The sequence below is a fragment of the Opisthocomus hoazin genome, chromosome 4, assembly GCF_030867145.1.
Source record: "Opisthocomus hoazin isolate bOpiHoa1 chromosome 4, bOpiHoa1.hap1, whole genome shotgun sequence".
In the NCBI taxonomy this organism is placed as follows: domain Eukaryota; kingdom Metazoa; phylum Chordata; class Aves; order Opisthocomiformes; family Opisthocomidae; genus Opisthocomus; species Opisthocomus hoazin.
The window spans coordinates 22945087-22963319 of record NC_134417.1 but is presented as its reverse complement, the minus strand read 5'-3'; the positions used below and the strand labels follow the sequence as shown (position 1 = coordinate 22963319).

The 18233-nt window shown below is 41.5% G+C and overlaps 1 protein-coding gene across 1 annotated transcript in view; it reads right to left on the bottom strand.

Moving 5' to 3' along the window:
* Positions 1–18233, bottom strand: part of SPATA16 (spermatogenesis associated 16) — a 77799-nt gene that overhangs the window by 13080 nt on the left and 46486 nt on the right. Inside the window, exons 5-8 of the mRNA XM_009940090.2 lie at positions 15158–15305; positions 11881–12027; positions 11535–11647; positions 4374–4538 (exon numbers count right to left, since the gene is read on the bottom strand). Of these exons, the coding sequence (XP_009938392.2) occupies positions 4374–4538; positions 11535–11647; positions 11881–12027; positions 15158–15305 (573 nt within the window). The remainder of the gene's footprint in view (positions 1–4373; positions 4539–11534; positions 11648–11880; positions 12028–15157; positions 15306–18233) is intronic.

Genomic DNA, 18233 nt, shown 5'->3' with positions numbered 1-18233 from the left:
TTACTCATCTTTCACACAATGAGCACTGCCATCACATCTTCACTTCAGCCATTACACTGTATTATTGTGGATATAAAATACTTAACAATGGGAAAAAATCCTCAGGAAAATTTGTACTTGAGCCTATATGTTTTAATGCAGTAAATGTTTATACTTAGTAAAGGAAGACTTGGGCTGTAAAGAATAAAGGCTCTGTATTTCATTCTTTAGCTGTCTGGGATATTCTGTGTCGTACATGGATGGTTTTTAGTGTTTTCTCCCAAGGCTAATGTACCGTAATTTAAAGCAGCATGTAAAACCTCACAAGAGGACAACACTAAAGCTGAGATGCTTTTACTGTAGCTGGAAGTATCTAGCTCATTTTCCCTGCTTTTACTATCCTTTTTCTTTGGCAAACCCTCCCTTCTCCCCATCATTCAGCATAACAGAGCATAAAAATAAGGCTCACAATTTCTAGTATCAACTATAAAAAGAAGCTGTAGGAAAACACTTGCTAATCAGTCCTTAGTGTTAGAGAGAAGGCTAAAATTCAAGTTAGTTGTAGTATTGCCTTGCTCCAGTACCCTTCCAGCCTAGTCATAGCATTGCCTCACCCGGCACCCTTCCCAGACACTCAGAAACATTCCAGTTGCTCTTAATTCAGTAACAGAGAGACAAGGGTCGGATCCAAGGTGTCTGCCCGCGAGCAGCCATTAGCATCAGCGTTTCGGAACAAACGGGGAGAAATTTGTATTTAATACCGGTGAGATTGCTGTGCCCTGTTAGGTCTATTCCAAAACGTTTACTTGGTTAAAGTGAACCTGAGCAATAGTTTTTGGTGCCTCTTCCTAAATTTGTTACTTGCTACAAGTAATTGGACAGTATAAGCATAAGCATTCACAGAGAAATTGTCTCTTCTTTCTGTACGTAGATGGGCAGCAGCCTAATATGAGCACATACGGTGATGAAACTTCCAACACCAGTGTTCAGGCTCATCTGCCCAAGATACAGAAATGCTGCCTTGAGGTTCAAGGAGCAGACCTGTATTTCCTCAAGTTTACCTTGCCATTCAGGTTTTTGAATTTAAAATTCTTGGTTTGTGTCCCAACACTGGATAAAGTATGCAGGAAACTTCTTTGGAATCTCTAAAGAATTTTGCTGTGGTTGGTTCCAGCCTGCTTCCTCTGTGCTTGTGCAGCTACTCAGTTGAATCTTATTGGTCCAAACGTTTGATTAATTTTTATTTTTTTTTTTTAAGTCATGCATCCGTATTCATGAAAAACAAACCTGCAAATTTCCGTGTCTGACTTCAATGCGAAGAGTCAAGAACCTGTCAGAAATTTTCCATCACAATACTTTTATGATAGATAGTCTCCTTTGGTGAATCCAGAATAGACACAGCCCAGACATTAAGGGTATTAAGGGCAGAATGGGCAAAGCACAGATCCTCCTTCAAACCTCACTGAGGAGGAACCGGTCAGGGGAAGAGGAGGATTTCTCCATTGCTTTTCTTGGAGTGATTCTCTCTGAAGAACTGGTCGAACAGCACCCACTGTTCGACAGGGGACCAGGACATAGGTCTGTGCCCCCCAAGGAGCTGCTCCGACAGCCCAGCCAGGCTGGGGACCTCACTGCTTTGGCCAAGATGTCAAAATGAGAAACCTTTCCAATTTAAGTTTCACTGATATTGATATGTCCCAGTGAAAAGCACCTAGTGTGAGCTCTGGTTTTAGTTTTTATCACCAAAGTTTCTCACCAGGTCTACTGGCAGAGAAAATGTGTGTGCTACAAGAGTGGACAGTTGGCAAATCACAGTAATTCACCCACAGCTGATCTTTTCTGGAAAATCCCCACCAAGGAAAAATGCTGCATTTTTAAAAAATATCTTGTCCTTATTTGATTTTAAATTGAAATAGGTTTCTACTCTTCTAACATATCTTCTTGATTTATGATGTACAAATATGGTGACATTGAATTGGTAAACTTTGGAAAGTTGTTCTTCAGGGCTCTTCCCCGCTTATGTTCAACTACTCAAGCTCAGAGAAATCTTTATTTTCCCAGGGTCTATGAATAAATACTGCTCTAAAAAAGACTCAGTTGAGGTTCTCTGTGCCATAGATTAGGACTCTATTTATTTAGTTACAGGAAGACATTTACACAGAAGAGTTTATAACTGAAATGCCTTTGGGATCCTTGCTGAATCAGTGCAAATTGCACTATTATAAATTCAATGTGTTTTAAACTTTATACCACTTATACTGTATGTGATAATAAACATTTGGCATCTTTAGCATTTTCTAGCTCACACAATTTAACTGCCTTGCTCGGTCATAAAGTCTTATCTCAGTTTTACCAATGTGAAGTCAGAATGACCTCAGAGGAATTACTTGAAATTTTTATTAGTACCAGTGAGATTAGAATTTGGCCAGCTCAGTTTTCTTCATGGAAAAATTTAGATATATCTTAGAAAACTTGCTGAAGAGCGAGTAGCACATGGAGTCAGCACGGGCGCTGTGATTCTGTTGCTGTGATTCACGGATATGGGGGGCTGCCTGTGTAGCATCCATTGTGGGCCACTGAATCACACCAGTACAGCCCAGTCCTGCAAGTGTTTCATCCTGCCCGGACCCCACTGGAAAGAGGAGGATGACAGGAAGGCTGAGAAAATGAGGATCTTTTGCTCTTTCCCTGGATAGTTTTGGTATGCAGATGGGCAGTGATGCTCTGTGCTCGATTCAGTTGCAATGTTGTAGGGAAACGGTCCCAACTGGCATAAAGGGAAACCTGTGCCATGCGAGCTGATGCCACCAGGAAAGGTAAAGCCCATCAGTCACTGCCTGGTGAAGCTACTCTGCAAGTTCTTCTTGCAGTCTTGTGCTTTAATGCTGTGGTGCCTGAAGTATACTAAAATATTCTATCTACGAAGCATCTGAGCCTCCATTTGCACACACAGAGACTAAAGATACATTTTACAGAAGGATGACAGGACAAAGAAAAAGAAATGAATGCTGAATTAATACATTGTAATGCTCTGGACAGTCTAGCTGGTAGAGATTTTCTGCCTTTTTCATTTTAAAAAACATTTTTACCTTGGGCTCAGTAAACAAAGCATGTGTTTCATTGAGAGGTTTACCATCTGTCACTTAAAACTCCCGGCACAGACCCTCGTTCTGCCCAGTCCTACCCCTACAAGACTGAAGACCTTTGTCTCGGGTGGCCTAGAGCCTCTCCCAAGAAGCTTTCCAGGGAGGTCAGGCTTATGATTACTACATGACAAGATACAGGCAGCAGTGTAATAGCCTGTGCTTAACGTGTGACGTACTGAAAATATTGCACCCTGGAGAGAAACCTATCACGGAAGTGTGTACCAATAACTGAAGACCCTTTAGTCAGCCTTGAAATGTGGCCCTGCTGAAGTTGAAGGCTAGAAAACTTGCATCAAAAGGAGCAGGTCCTTTAATAGCACCGTTTCTTTGCAATGTCGTTTTCCCCTTATCTCGAGCCCAGACTTCAAAGTCTGGCAACCACCTCCTGCAGTTGCAGGCCGCTGCTCCTCTTCCCTAAAGCAAGCTGCTGTGAAGCTTTAATTCTGCAGAGCTTAGGAGCTTTGCAGGACTGCAGACAAATGTCGAGGGACCGGCTTTGGGAAAACCAAGAGTTTTTAGTGAACCCAAGTTGGATCATCAAAATTGGACTGCATTTAAATGCAGGGATGGTGGAGGGACTTCTGTCTTTTTGCCAGAATGAAATATTCTAAAATTTGCATGTATGTGAGCTCCCTCCTTCCCCCATCCAAAAATCCAGCAGCTTCGTGGAAGAGCAACCATACGGTACTTTCTGATTGCAGGTTATCAATGTATTCTCAAGCTATTAATAACTCTAGTCTTGAAATACCCCTGTTAGCATCACTGCCCTCATCTTACGAAGGGAAAACAAAAGCATAGCAGGTAGCTGGGTTTATTCACAGACAGGGAGCAAGCCGTAGATGGAGCCAGGAAAGAAAATCTTTTCTCTCCTTTCCTCCCTCTCCTCAGCTTTAACTAGATTCGGCCTGTTTTGCTGCAGGTGGCTTCTGATGTTAGGTATCTTAAAGTAGCACCATCTGAATAATTGCAATCATTTTCCCAGACTGATTTGGGGAGGTTTGGGGGAAAAGAAGAGGTTTTAAAAATATGCCTACAGATGAGTCATGCTGGTTCTATAAAAGTCATCCTTGCAGGTGATTAGCACCTCCTCTGACAAGGCACTGCAGTAGGATTTTAAAGCTACTTCAGGTCTGCACATTCGAAAAATGACTTCCAGAGCAAATTGCAGCGCAGTGCTCTGCCCCAGCCCTTACCTCCCCGGCTCTCTGCCTCTTAAGGCCAAAATGAATATTAGAAAGAAATACTTACCTGTCTGGTATCCCGCTGACTGATGTCTTGCAGGTAGGGAAGGGTTGCTAGCTCGGCCATCGCTTGATTAATCACTTGGGACTGTTCCTCGACTCTCTGCAAACGGCCGAGGAGGCAGGCGTAATGCAGCTTCTCTATCGCGCGTGAACACGCACAGCGATCGTCCTGTTATCCCAGCAAAAGCAAGTGGGTTAGAGGAGAGTCGCAGAAAACACACTTATCCTTTGACTCCTGTGCCTTGAGGCTTATCGTCATACATATTTGTGCTGGTAATACTATAAGCAATATGGCATCCAGCACCTTTAAGATAATGCTGCTGACAATTTTACAGAGGAAAAAGAAAGAAAATACTTTCTTTCCACAGTCTCTCTAGTAGTACTAGAAAAATAAATGTGTAGTCATAATATATGTGAAGGGGAGGCAGCAGATAACAAACATGAATGCAATTTTCTCATTTGGAAATGGCTTTTCCATAATCCCGTCTGTTAAAGATTACCTGACTTTCATGGATTTCTTTTAAAGTTTGAGTGAAGAGGTTGAGGAAACGGTGCAATGTGTCAGCTTGTGGTTTGTTTGCAGACTAGGCAAATCCATAGTTTTCAAATACCTAACCTTGAGGGACTAAAGCCTGCCGAGGTGGTCTCTGGTCCTCCAGGCAGCTGGGCACGTGATAGAATTTAACCATGCGAATACAGAAACTCGGCCAAGTGCTTGCATAAAATCTCAGCACCTGCTGAAGTGTTTGACGGATGGCAGCCTTACCACCATATTTTCAAAAGTACTCTGATGCCAAAAATGCAAATAAGCACCCTACTGAGATTTTCAAAAGCAATTTGGCCTAGATTCCCGATGAGATGTAGCCATTGCATATGTGAATGCTCAGCCCTTCCGAGTGAAATTTCCATTCATCTAATCAGGGTTTTGAATGTATTAAGTGCCTGAGATGCCAAGAATTGGCATCAATTTTCAAAATCACTTCCAGTATTTTTAGCAGACCTTTCTTCTGGCGTATGGTGGCATGCTGATGCTGCCATTTACATACACTTGCAGCTAAGTGATTTGAAGTCCAATCGTATATTGAACTGGGTGAATGAAAAGTTTTTCAATAAATGGTGTCCTGTTTTTAAAAAATGAACTTCTCTTGGCAAAAAATCTTGATCTTTTGGTTTGATGTTGATCTTGGGTTTGCAGAAATTTGCACTAGGCAAACATCAAAATGACTATCAACATAGTTCTTGTATCAAGTTTAAGAATTTAATAACAATGGTGTTCTTGCTTTCTATATGTCTTGCAAGAATAATAATGGAAAAATCTTATTTTATTTTAACCCTAGAAAAATGCAAATAATCCTGGTACAGTTAATTTTATCCCCTTTAATATAATACCTAATAAAATTGTAAAATAAAATAAAAGACGATGCATTGGAGACCAAAGGCAGGAATGCAGCTATCATCTGGGAGCTCCAGGTATAAAAGCAAGTGAAAAAGAAAGAGCTGAGCCAATGAACTGGTATTTCCATCAGCCGAAGGAGAGAATCGGGCACTGCACAGGGAAGAGGAGCTCTGGTCAGCAGTTCTCTGGAGTATTGCGGATAGCTCCAGTCAGCTGTGTTTGGAGAGGTTAATTTAAACCCAAGCATCATGGAGCAGAGAAGCCAGCATGGTAGGAGATACCTCTTTTGAGAGAAGTGTGGTTTGATTAGTCTATTAATGAAAGTGCCAAGAGCTTGTTATTCTTCTAAATAAACATAATGCAGGGCTAAATTCCCAAGAAAGCAAAAACTGAAAAGGGAAGGAGAGATAAAAGAGTATGATAGTAGAAGGACCATTGTGTATACATAGGTACAAATAAGACTGGGGTGGCAATTAAGCTTCTTATAATTCAGGCTGAAGGTCTGCAGTGTGTTTCACCAAAGGCAGAAAAGGCAGAAAGCCTAACTAGTTCTAAGATGGATTTTACTCAATTTCTGAATAGGATATTACATGACACAAAGGTGTATAGTAGCAGGTGATTTGAGGAGCCAGGAAAGCCCTTCCAGGCCCACCTTCTCATGAACATCTGCTGACCCACCTCAAAGAAGGGAGACCAGGATAACCTACTTACAAAATATTTTTATCACTTGAAGAGTCCTTTTCTGAGGAGCTGACCTAGTGTTAACAGGAGACATCAGCAAGAAAAAAAGATTTCTTTGATCTCTGATATGTGGAATTGTAAATCTGGCAGTCTAGTTAGCATGGCACTAAAGCAAGGAACGAAACAGAGCCCCATCTCCACCTGATCATCGGAGTCTGAAAGCCAGATAGCTGTGTTCCCAGGTAGAGCCGTGTGCATTACAATAAGGAGAAGCAATCAGTTAATGAGAGAGAAAGAGAGCTCTTATCAACATGAAATAGTCTCACAACGTTTTAGCAAAAGATTTTTCCCTGCTATTCTTGAAAACCACCCAAAACCTTTTAGTGTAAGCACCAAGAAATTAGTATATTGAGTCATCAGCTAAGAAAGCAGGTAGAAATCCTCTCTCATCATGCTGTATCTGCTGGGTGCTTCTCCAGTGATTAAGAAAGTGAAGGCAAAAAGAAAACAATTTTTTATCTGCTTGATTCTGCAGAAAAGTATAAAAGCATGCCATGTAGCTATGGGAAGCAAACTGGGCATCTGTGTCAACATGTCCTTTGTGGACATAGCAATGCCATTAAAGTTTATAGTAAGTTGGAAGTAAATAAATAAATAAATAAATAACCAACAGCAGGGTTTTTTTTTAAGGGATTAGAGGAGGTTGAACATTGTCAGAGGTGGCGTTTCAGTAACAATGAAAAATGCAGAAAGAGAAAATAAATAACTGCTGCTGGCAGCAGAAAAAAATTCCATAGGGAGCTGAACCACACGATGAGAATTACATGAACTATAGCAGAATTCAAGGGGCTACTAAGCTGCAGTAAAAGACAGAATAAAGTGGCCAAGCAATCAGATGAAGATGAAACCAGCTCAGGTAGGCACAGTGAACGTTAAGTAAAGAGCAAACTTAAATGGAGACTTCAGTGGAAATGAGTTGGCTCTTTTAACACAGAGAAGAGACACACATCTGAGGAACCAGGTAGAAAAGTAACCAGCAAATGCAGTATGTGGAGCCACAGTTGCATCCTGCTTAGAACTGCAATAACGTATGAAGACTATAAATTATTAAATTATGTTGCTGTTACTTTCCAGATGGGTCTCACCCCTACTGTCTGGTTTTCTAAGGAGAATTTAAGGAAAAAATTAAAAATGAGCAATTGACATACTTTCTCTTGAGGACTTTATTCTTAATGGGCAGCCTCATCTTAGGCAGGGATCCTTCCGAGAGAGCTTTCCCCAGAAAACTTTTTGCTCCATGAATTCCCTTTAGAAAAACCAGGTTGTTTATTCTCAGAGGCATCTTTGAAGACCTTCCCTCTAGGAGACCAATAAGGTGGTGATGCCTGACGATAAGCCCTGGGACATCTTCATTCCTCTGACCTTGGGATGAAAAAGCACCTACAAAAACCAGATCAGCCTGTTCTGGATGGAGCTTACCTGCTATTGCTAAATGCCAAGCACTAACAACCACAGCAAAGATAGGACAGGCTGTCATTACAGAAAGCAGCTGGAGAGCATGTGAGAGGAGTGAATCATGTGTCCTTTCATGTATTGCAAATTTTGGGTTGATACCCCCACTTTCTGCTTTTCTCTGTGCTCAAGAAAGGAGTCATTCGTTATGCCACTTCTATTTATAAATAAAGTTTAATTGGCGAAGGCAAGGAGTGCTAAAGAAAAAGAAAAGCAAAGTGACTGGTCAGCCTAGATTTAAAGCAGGATCTGTCATATCCAATACGTGTGGCATGCTTAACCATCAGCTTGAAGACCACTGCTTTGCAAAAGCCTGGGATGCCCCCCAGAAGTTCTTTTCTATTATGGAGTCTTTACCTCTATTTTCCAGCTCAAAATCTGAATAAAGGTATGCTTTGCAAGAATCTCTGTAGTGTATTGCAATAACAAGTGGAAAAAAAATCCATCATAATGTTTCTTTAATGCCCTTGGTAGCCTCCAGAAAATGTGTATGCTGAAATCTGTATGTAGTAAACACTTCCTCTCTACTTAAAAAATAGACAACAAATCAGTGCGATCTGCAAACGTACGCATCATGCTGTGAATCATATAGTAGGTTTTGTTCACCTTTGTAATATGAGCAGCCTAATAAGCCCCTCTGGCTACTTGTTCTCCTGTTAAGTAGCATCATGTGCCATCGACATGGGGCTACAGCAGGAGAAGGGCAAACCTGGTGTGTACAAAGCAGCAGAAATCACCCCGGTGAAATCACTTGATAGAATAACCGCTTGTCAGTGCTGGTAATCTTGTTTGGAATATGAGCAGTAATCTGAGTGATACATATCTTTTAAGGCACGTGCAATAACCTTTGTGTCACGGCATGTATTTCTGGGTAGCTGAGGTTTATGGCATTTCCCCACCAGCGGCAGATGATGCTGCGCGGGGCCCAGGCAGGCTGCGACATCCTCTCTCAAACGCCTCCGGCTTTACAACACGCTAATGTCCCCTTGATTTAAATGGGACTGTCTGTTCATTATGAAGAAATGAGGTGGCAATAGACAACGCTCTGCTTTTTTTAACCTTTAACTTCACGTCTTGCCAACAGTGGTGCACGTGTAAATCATATAATTAGCTCTAGGTTGTGTGGCTGCAAAACTCCTGTGGCAGAATGGGCTTATATTGAGCGTTGCCACATCTTAATAAGCTCTGCTTTAGCACTGGGATGTTCTTGTCAAAAAAAATCTGATTAGGACAAGCATTTTGGATACTATATTTGCATCTGCAAATGAAGAAAAGGGCAGAAAGGAATGTTTATTCTATTGAAAACAAATATATCCTTTTATCCTCTTAAAGTAAATTGTACAGTTAGAGTCTGTATCTGAAGGCTGTCTACCAGAAGTTTTTAATTTAGTCTGTGTATGATGGAAATATGATGGAAGAAAATTTTGGAATACTTTCAAGGAAGTAAAAGTGGCCAAACCTCTGCCAGACCCATCAAGAGATTTTAATGACCAGTAGCAGAGCAGATCTGGCTCTGTGCCCATCTCTCTTATCAGGTGTAATTGGCTTTGCCGTTGCTCTTAGGGTCAGAGGTTCTGTCTTGCCTGGGTCATTCAACGCTATGAGGGCTGAAGGGAAAGTGAGTATATTTCCACTGATAATGGAGGTGGAATTGGAAGCCGTTTGTTCTAACTCAGTGATAATTTCTTCTGTCTAGGGGCATTCCTTCTCTCCATCAAAGCTCCCATACTGACCCCCTGGTGTCTGGTTATAAATCCATAGGACCATGATTCAGACTGCTATCCCGTTCTTGCCCCTGCTGGAGATAGCGCTGGAGGAGGCCTTGCCTCAACCATGGCGGATGCTATGCTGACTTCCTTGAAAAAAAGGCAAGGTTGCTGCTGACTTCAGTGGTGCTGGGATTTCACCCTGTGTTTTCGGGAGCCCTGTTCTGTTTCAGCAAGGATAGTTAAATGTATGAGGTGAGGTCTAGAGCTGGTAGAAAATACCACTATGTGTGAGCAGTGTAAATTCATACAGCTAGTGGGGACTGGCTTGAGCAATCCTAACACGCCACTCTGCTCTCATCTCTTATACGATCGGTTTGGTTTCTTTTCGCTGTGCCCTGCATACCAGATACCACGTATCTCTGCTTGAACCATGTGGTCCTGTTCCTCCAAATTAATTTACAGAATAAGGTAGTTATGGGGAATTCAGAAAATGCTCGATTTCAAAGTTTTTGCTCTTCCTGATACTCTTTAGAAACTGCATAACTGTGATAGAGGAACCTCACCATTAAAAGCTCGGTGTTATATCCAAAGAGAGAATTGTGGGGTCCAAAAAATTTTTTAAAATTTGAGTTTTACTGGGGCTTTCAGAAAGACTAGGGTTTTATTCTGTATCCAGTACCTGACCCACTGTTGGTCTGTACTTCTAGCTTCTTAAATGTTCGAAGTGCAATGCACACAGCAATAACAGATATTTCACTTTCCCAAAGATGCTACTTAGCCTGTGCATCAACAACTTGGGCTTTCGGTCATCCGAAGCCAAGAGCACATGGCTTCAGGAAAGAGCTGGGAAGAAGCAGATGTGTGTTTCCTTGGGGATGTCTGCCCTCCACCTGCTCCACCTGCCTTGCACCGATGCAGATGGTTTATGAGCACCCATTTTGGGAAGCACTAAGCACCTTTACCTCCCACTAAGCATGTGAGTTCAAGCACTTACTGTTGTTTCAGCAGCTGCTCTCAGAGACTAAAGGAGATACAGCTTCCCCAAATATCTAGCTAATGTTTCTTCCTTACTAGGGGTTGCTAAGTAGCAGTTTTTGTCAACCTCCTATCTGGTATCAAAACCTAAGAATATAAATCCTGTGATTTGCTAAGACACCCCTGACGAGAAAATGGCTCTGATTCTTTCAACATACAGAAAACTAAAAACCCGTTATTGCTAGGGAAAAAACGTTAACATTAGCATTTACAATCTGGGGAGGAGAGGCTTCTTCCACTTATTTTCAGGAGAATAATTTAAGAATTGCATTAAAACAGTCTAGTCTACATGCAAATTTGATTTTTGACCTTTTGTGCTAATCAAAAGCCATGGTGCTAAAAAGCTGTGTACATTATTGCAGAAAGTATGGAGTAGAATTAACTAATATACCTTCAATATGGTTGTAACAGATTTGAAGGTTATTTCACATACTTCAGTACATAGGGATCAGGATTTAAATCACTAGAAATGCTTCAAGTAGCAATTATTAACTCTTGATAGAAATTCTGGTGATATGCATAGTGTACTACGGGTATTAAACATAGTGAGTAGTTTTGGTGGTTATGTGAAGTAGCGACATAATATAATAGGCCATAAAGACTTCAGAAAATTGCATTGAAAGTGATTTTTAAATAAACTGGGTACACTGTTAAATAATTAGGGCTACTTTTTAAAAGTATCTAAACCCTAGTTGAACTCTGTTCATGATGCAATTCTCTGAGCTGAGCGTGTGCAGAATGAATTACCCACCAAAAAGCACACGTCATTCACACACGCGCAGGCTTCTGCCGCTGCATGCGCTACACACCAGAAAGTGAATTTTATACTCACAGTTAATTTGGTGCTTCTTATAAAATCCATTACTGGTATGATCTTTTTCCCAGTGTTATCCCAATATCTTTGTGTTTCTTCTGTTGTGACAGGACTGTAAGGTGCCCTCCGGTCTAGGAAATGGAATCACAAAACCATATACTGTGTTTATTCCTATACTTTTTCCATAGAGGATCTAGCAAGAGGATGAGCAAACTGGAGGAGGAGAGAGGAGGATGAGGAGAGCTGTCTGGACAGGGCTGCCAGGGCAGAGAAATGGGTCCAAGACCCTTTGACCCCCCCTCATTTAGCAAGGATCACGGAGGTCAGCCCTGAGCTCTCACAGCTATTAAGCAAGTTGGCGTACCTGAAAAGATTGGCAGTTTTCTGCTTGACCAGCTTTCCAAGATTTTTCCAATATGTTTGCTTCTGAAACCCAGAGTCAGTAAGTGCTGCTGGGGAGGCAGGGACGGCCACTCAGCCGCCTGTGGCAAGATGTGAAGTCCGTGAGGATCTGGAATAGGGAAATGAAAATAATTTCCACTATCACGTTTCTTTTCAGTTGTAAGAGAAGTTAGTTTTTTGGAGGAAAAAATAGGAAGTCTAAGGAGGAGTGAAATGTAAACTAGAAAGCTTGCCAAAGCAAAGGTGACCAAACCCCAACCCATCCAGCTATAACTGGGTTCTGAAATGCCAGACTTTGCAAGCTTTTTCCTCAACAGCTTAAATTTTGCTGATGCATGAGATAAAACATGTTCTTCCCATTTATGCACTTTTCTGTGCTGATCATCCAAAGCATTAATAACTCGACACTTCAGTAACATAACATCCTGATCTTGTAACTGCAAAAAAAGCTGTTTTGTTGTTCCCTGAATTTATGAGGCTTGATTTCCTACAGATTTGTGCTTTTACCATCACCACCACCACCATAATCCCAGGCTTCCTGCACGTCCCTTCTGATCCACCCATCTGGCACGTGGCAGCCTGTTCTGTGCCTCATCCAGAGTTTGCGACTGCCGCTGCCAAAAACCTGGCGTGTCAGCTGAGTCGGTCTGCCCTGACCTCGGCAAGGACAGATGCTCAGAGCAATTGTATAAACCACCTTCGCTTGGGCAGCCAGACCAGTCCTTTCCTCCCTCCCCTTCCCCCTGCAAAAAATAAACCTAGATTGAATGTCAGTGTCACTTTTCTCAAAGGAGCGCTCTGTTTTCAGTGAGCTCTGCTTTTAAGATGCCAGGCTGTGTGGTCACAGTGACAAATGGAGAACCCCACTCCAAGCTCTCCGGACTTACCCCTACATAAATCAAAGCAAGTGGACCTGATATTTCCCTTGCAGCATGTTCTGCTTCTGACGGATTCTCAGTTTTGCAACAAACTGCATTGTACACTTGGATTTAAATGTGTATCTGCTCCCTTTCCTTGACAATAAGGAAAACTTTGAAATCAATTAAGTCCTTACACTCTAGCAGAACTTGGACTAAAATTGGATGAATGATTGTTACAGGATAGGAAGGTTATTTAAAATAAGATGTTCGTGAGACGTCTGGTATTTCACACCCACTGTTAAAATGGGGCTTAGCTCATATTTTTAATTCCACCTATGCAAGATACAGACCTGCAGGTCGAATGCTTAGTGGTACGACACCAGCAATGAGCTAAACTTGTAGCTTGTGATGTTTTTTTTGGTGGGCAGTGTGATTTTAGGTCAGGTTGGAATAGATAAGCTGCTTTGGTTGACTTCAACTAATACTGTTGTGAGTTATCTCAGCATCGAGTCTAGGAAAAGGAGCTGCATCTGCTCTGTCTGAGAGGGTTTCCAGGACAGAAAGGCGGGAGGTCAGGAGAGGTCCTGCCTGCATGAGACCTCTCACACCATTGCACTCTCAAAACTCTGATGCCCGTATTATTTTTTCTTGGCTATCTATCCCATTTAGTTCCTACAAGTTTCAGTGATTCCAGAACCTACGCTCAGAGAAATTTGTGTAAAATTGAAGCAAGTCTTTTAACCAATAGATTTTTTTTAAACAAATTTGAAGGCAGAATTGGCTGAATTCAATATTTTATAATTGACTAAAGTACCATGGGACTGGGATCTTTTACCCTTCTTTTTTTTTTCCCCTTCTTCCTTTTCCTTATCAGGAGAGTAAGAAAATGACTGGTGACACTTTCAGAGTCATTCAATGATTTATGAACACAAACTGAGTTTCGGTGCAACACTTGCACACTTTTGCTGCTTATGTGCTCCTGGAAGTCTGAAGAGTGGCATATGAATAGATCTTTTTTAAAAATCAGATTCAGAGAGTTTGATTTTATGCTTCTTTTAATGCCAATACTTTTGTCCCTGGAAATACTCCACAAAGTCACATCAGAAAGTAAACGGCAGATAGGGATTTTACAACCTCTGTTATAGATAAGTCCTCATTTTCCCCCTTTGAAGAATTCCAAAGGTACTGCCAGAAACCCAACACAAGGGTGATCTGCAACTTGCAAAACACACTCTAGTTTTATACTGGTTTCCTAAAGCAAGGCAAAAATGAACAAAACAAGTTTACTTGTGTTAAATATTTGCAGAGTTTTAGGATAATCACTTGGTTTCCTAATTCCTATTTGTGTTTTTCAAATAGATTTTCTTTTCCTCCCTAAAGACACAGTGTGTATGCTTTTGGAAGCCTTATTTATCTGCAGAGTTCTGGAGCTCAGCAGTGCTCCAAGGACTAAGCCGTCTGACCTGGGTCTAACTCTTGCAGGGAGCAGGCAGCACCTTGGCCTTTCGGATGACCGTGCTGGAAGAGGCAGTGAGAGGTAAGCTACACATCTGGTTTGTGTGACGAAGATAGAGGCTTTCCAGAGTTTGACCTGAGAAATGTACTTTTCCCTTTATGTTTCTCAATCACCAACTTGAAGCCAAGCGTTATCAGAGTCAACTCTGTTCCAAGCCACCAGGTTAATGATAGTAAGAAATGCCTTTTATCCCCCTGCCTCTCTTTTGCCAAAATGTCATGCCCATTCCTCTTGAAATAAGGCTGTGGTCACTAGAATTTAAGTGTCAGTTTACTCCAGCAGATGCTACTTGAGTTAACTCTACCAGGAGATGACAAAGGGCTCTGCAAAGCCCTTGTTCACTCTGGATACTACTTATCATCAACAGGCTAAAGGAAACCTGCCTATCTATTCCCATCCCTGCAGCCGAGATGCTCTCAAAGGTGGTGGTCAGTCCATTAGTGCTTGTAGAGGGAGGATATTTTTGGAAAGCGAAGGCCCTGCTGCAGGGATGACCATCGGTGACTGATGGAAATCCACAGAGATGGGAATGAACTTGGGTCTCGCTGCCACCACAATACACTGCAGATCTACCTTTGAACAAAAGATTAGTTGCAGTGATGAAATTCAACAACTGAAACACGAGGCTTCATGGATAAAAATAATCTTTATGGGGATTTGTAGTGCAAAGTCTGCGCTTCGCCTGAGTACTGATTTGATTATGTAAATCGTGTACAATCATAGAGTAAATCTCAGAAGTTAATTTTCCCTCCTAGAAGTGTAGAAATGTAAAGGCTCATGCTCCAGAATCTCTCAAACTCTTTTTGTCAGCCACACACACAAACAATACACAGTGCTTAAGGATATGTGAAATCTGCTGTTACCCGTATATATGTGCTCCACGTAGTCAGGGTGCTTTTCAGCAAACATGTCCTTTAACTTGTTTAGTTTGTCAGCCTTGACTTCTGTCACAAATGGTGTGTACATAACTGAAAAAGATTCTTCGGTCATGATGGCTTCTTCAATCATAGCCTAAAAAAGGCAAAGAAATGATACATTCCACGTTGATTAACGGCTAGTTTAAAAAAAAGAAAAGAAAAATAATTACTTTCACAGATGATATTTTCCCTTTAACAACTGCACAGTCATGCAAAGATAACATATTTTGGTCCTGAATATTAATTAGAGGGAAATTTAAATTAGTTCCAGAAAACACTGCCTATCTATACTCAGAAAATCAATTTAATGGAGAAAGAACATTTGTAAACAGTTTTCACTGCAGCTAGCCTATGTCTTCAATGAGGAGAAAAGTATTAGATAAATTATCTTTTAGATGAAAAGAAAAAGTGATTCCATGCTCTCTGAAGGTCACATCTTTCATCTGAGGGTTTTATTCAGTCCTCGGGAGCTGGTTAAACAATACTAAGCATTCATATTACCCTTTGGGTTGACATGAATCAGACACTGTGTCTATACGGAATATTACTCTTAAAATATTGCATTTAAACACCATTTGCATTGAGAGTAAAATTCATTTCTGTGCAGAGGGCAACACTAAGCTTATGAACCTTGTCAGCCCTTAAAAATGACTTAAATGATGCATTGTGCTGGTCTTATGCGGAGAGGTGGATTTCACAGTCAGTGGACCCCAATGAACTGGTGCTGGAACTCCCAGGAGGAGCTACCAGCCTGGAAACAGCTTTGCTCCCTGCTCTTATTGATCAGCGCAAGGAGGCTGAGCTGCGGTTCCTCCTGGGTCGGAGTTTGGGTAAGGCCACGTTCAGCGCTGCTTCGGCTGCATCTGTTGCTAACAAGGATTTTGTCTTCCTGACGTGGGCAGTCGTTTCTGAAAACAGGGGGAACTACAAGCTCTCATTAACGTATCCTGGCAAAAGTGTAAACATGGTTCACAGCGACAATACTAACACAAGGTTCATAAGATGGTCGGGAAAGCATGAGAGGAAAAGACATTTTTTAACAGTGTGTATGGATCTCCCAGATCACTTTATACACTGAAGTGACTCACAGAAAGTGTCATCATGGGACTAGCTTGGTGTTTTATTGACAAATCCTCACTTCTGTTCTCAAGTCTGTCCCCCACCTATGTAAAATTATGCAAGACATAGTGTGCCTCTGTGAGTCTTTTGTTTAGCTGATGACTGCTCCCATCAGCCCAGGATGGAAGGCTGAGAGTGCTAATCAGTTAAGTACCTATGTCCTTCTCTTTAATGCCTTTAGCCAACAGGTCCTCTGATATGGTCCTACGCCTATTTATTTCCATCACGTTTATTGGTATGAGGTGTGCAGAAATACCGCAGAAATGCTATAATTTTTTTGAGCATATATTAGAATAGACTGCCATGCATGCACCCTGAGTGCTCTTACACTGAATACCCTGCTTGGATGTTGAGGGGATCACTGGAGGTTTGTTTATGTTTTAGATTACTATATTTAATCAGCCCATTATCCTGCATTTACTGGAATGGAATCAGTCTGGAGTGGGCAGTATTTAGCCCTGGAAAATTAACAAGCTTCAAATGTGTGTAATAGTATCATGAACACCCGAGGCAGTAATAACGTGTCCCGTCCCCCCCCCCCCCCCCCCCCCCCCGCAGTGAGAAGGAGTTCCAGCTTTCTGTGGGCACAGCCATGTAATCCATGGTTAATGCCACAGATCTGGAAGTATCAGACCAGAAAATAGCAAGTGTGTCCTCCTGCCAAGAGCTCGGGGGCCCATGAATGGATCCGCGCCCATTCCTCCCTGTGGGAATGCTTACCACTCTGCACTGATTTATAGAAAAGTGATTTTAGGAATCCATATTTCTATGGGCTTTAATTATCTTGTTGTACAGGGCCCTTAGAGAATCAGTAGCAAAACAATAGTACAGATCTAGCTTTCCAAGGAACATTTTTAAAGAAGCAGAGGCTTGCTTGTTCAAGTTTTACTGAATTTCATGTGTAAATATAGGCACAGAATTAGGTCAGCTTTATTTTGTGTGAGATGTTTGATATTCTGCTGATTTTCTAGAGCTTGGCAGACGTTTCCTTATATGTATTTTATACATAATATATTATCTATATCATATATTTTATATATATGTAATATGAGCATGTGAATGTGTTTTTGGGTGTATTCATACACTTCAGATTTAAAATACACGTGGAATGAGGCAGCAAGATGAGAACGTGAGTGGTTGGACCAGACAAGCTCTGTATTCTGCCTGCAAAGTTCACTTTTGGCTTTATCATCCTCAAGAAGAGTTCAAAGTTGTGCCTGCAAGATCTCTACATCACCATGCACCCATAACTACTCTGCACAGCATGCAAATAGTGACTAGCTCTGAGGGCAATAACGGTGAAATGTCAGCCAACGGGGAAAAGAATAGATCTGTAGTTTCTGGTCAATACTTCTACTGAAGGTATTATTATTACCCAAGAGCATTTTTTTTCCCCAAGCTGCTGACCCTGGACATAGATGCTATTTGTTTTATTATCCTCTTGGATTTTTATGGTGTAAAGTCTTTAAGGATATAAAACTTCAGCCCATAAAAACTTTGGAGGAGAAAACTTTATACGATGAAATCCCTAAGGATTTTTCTGCCTAAGCCTTTATGCACTGAAGTCCATACCTGTGGGTGAATATCTGTCAACGCATCCAGGAAACAGGGATGCCTACAGAACATCATCTGTTGTGCTCTATGCTGTGCAGCTACTCAAGATGCAGTCACACTGTGGAGAAGATTGCAAGGGCTCCAGTGGACTTTCAAGAGAGCCCTTGCAGAGAGGACAGAACAACTGGTTCTTAACATTTGCCTGTGTTTGGGTGTCTTTCCATCTGAAGGGTCCTCTCTGCAATGTCCTTTCTGATACATTAGGGAGGATGTTGCTGTTCTGGCCTCAGAATAGAGGAAGTGTCGTGCTCTTTCATGGGTATGTGGGTAGCAGCTAAATTGATAAAGA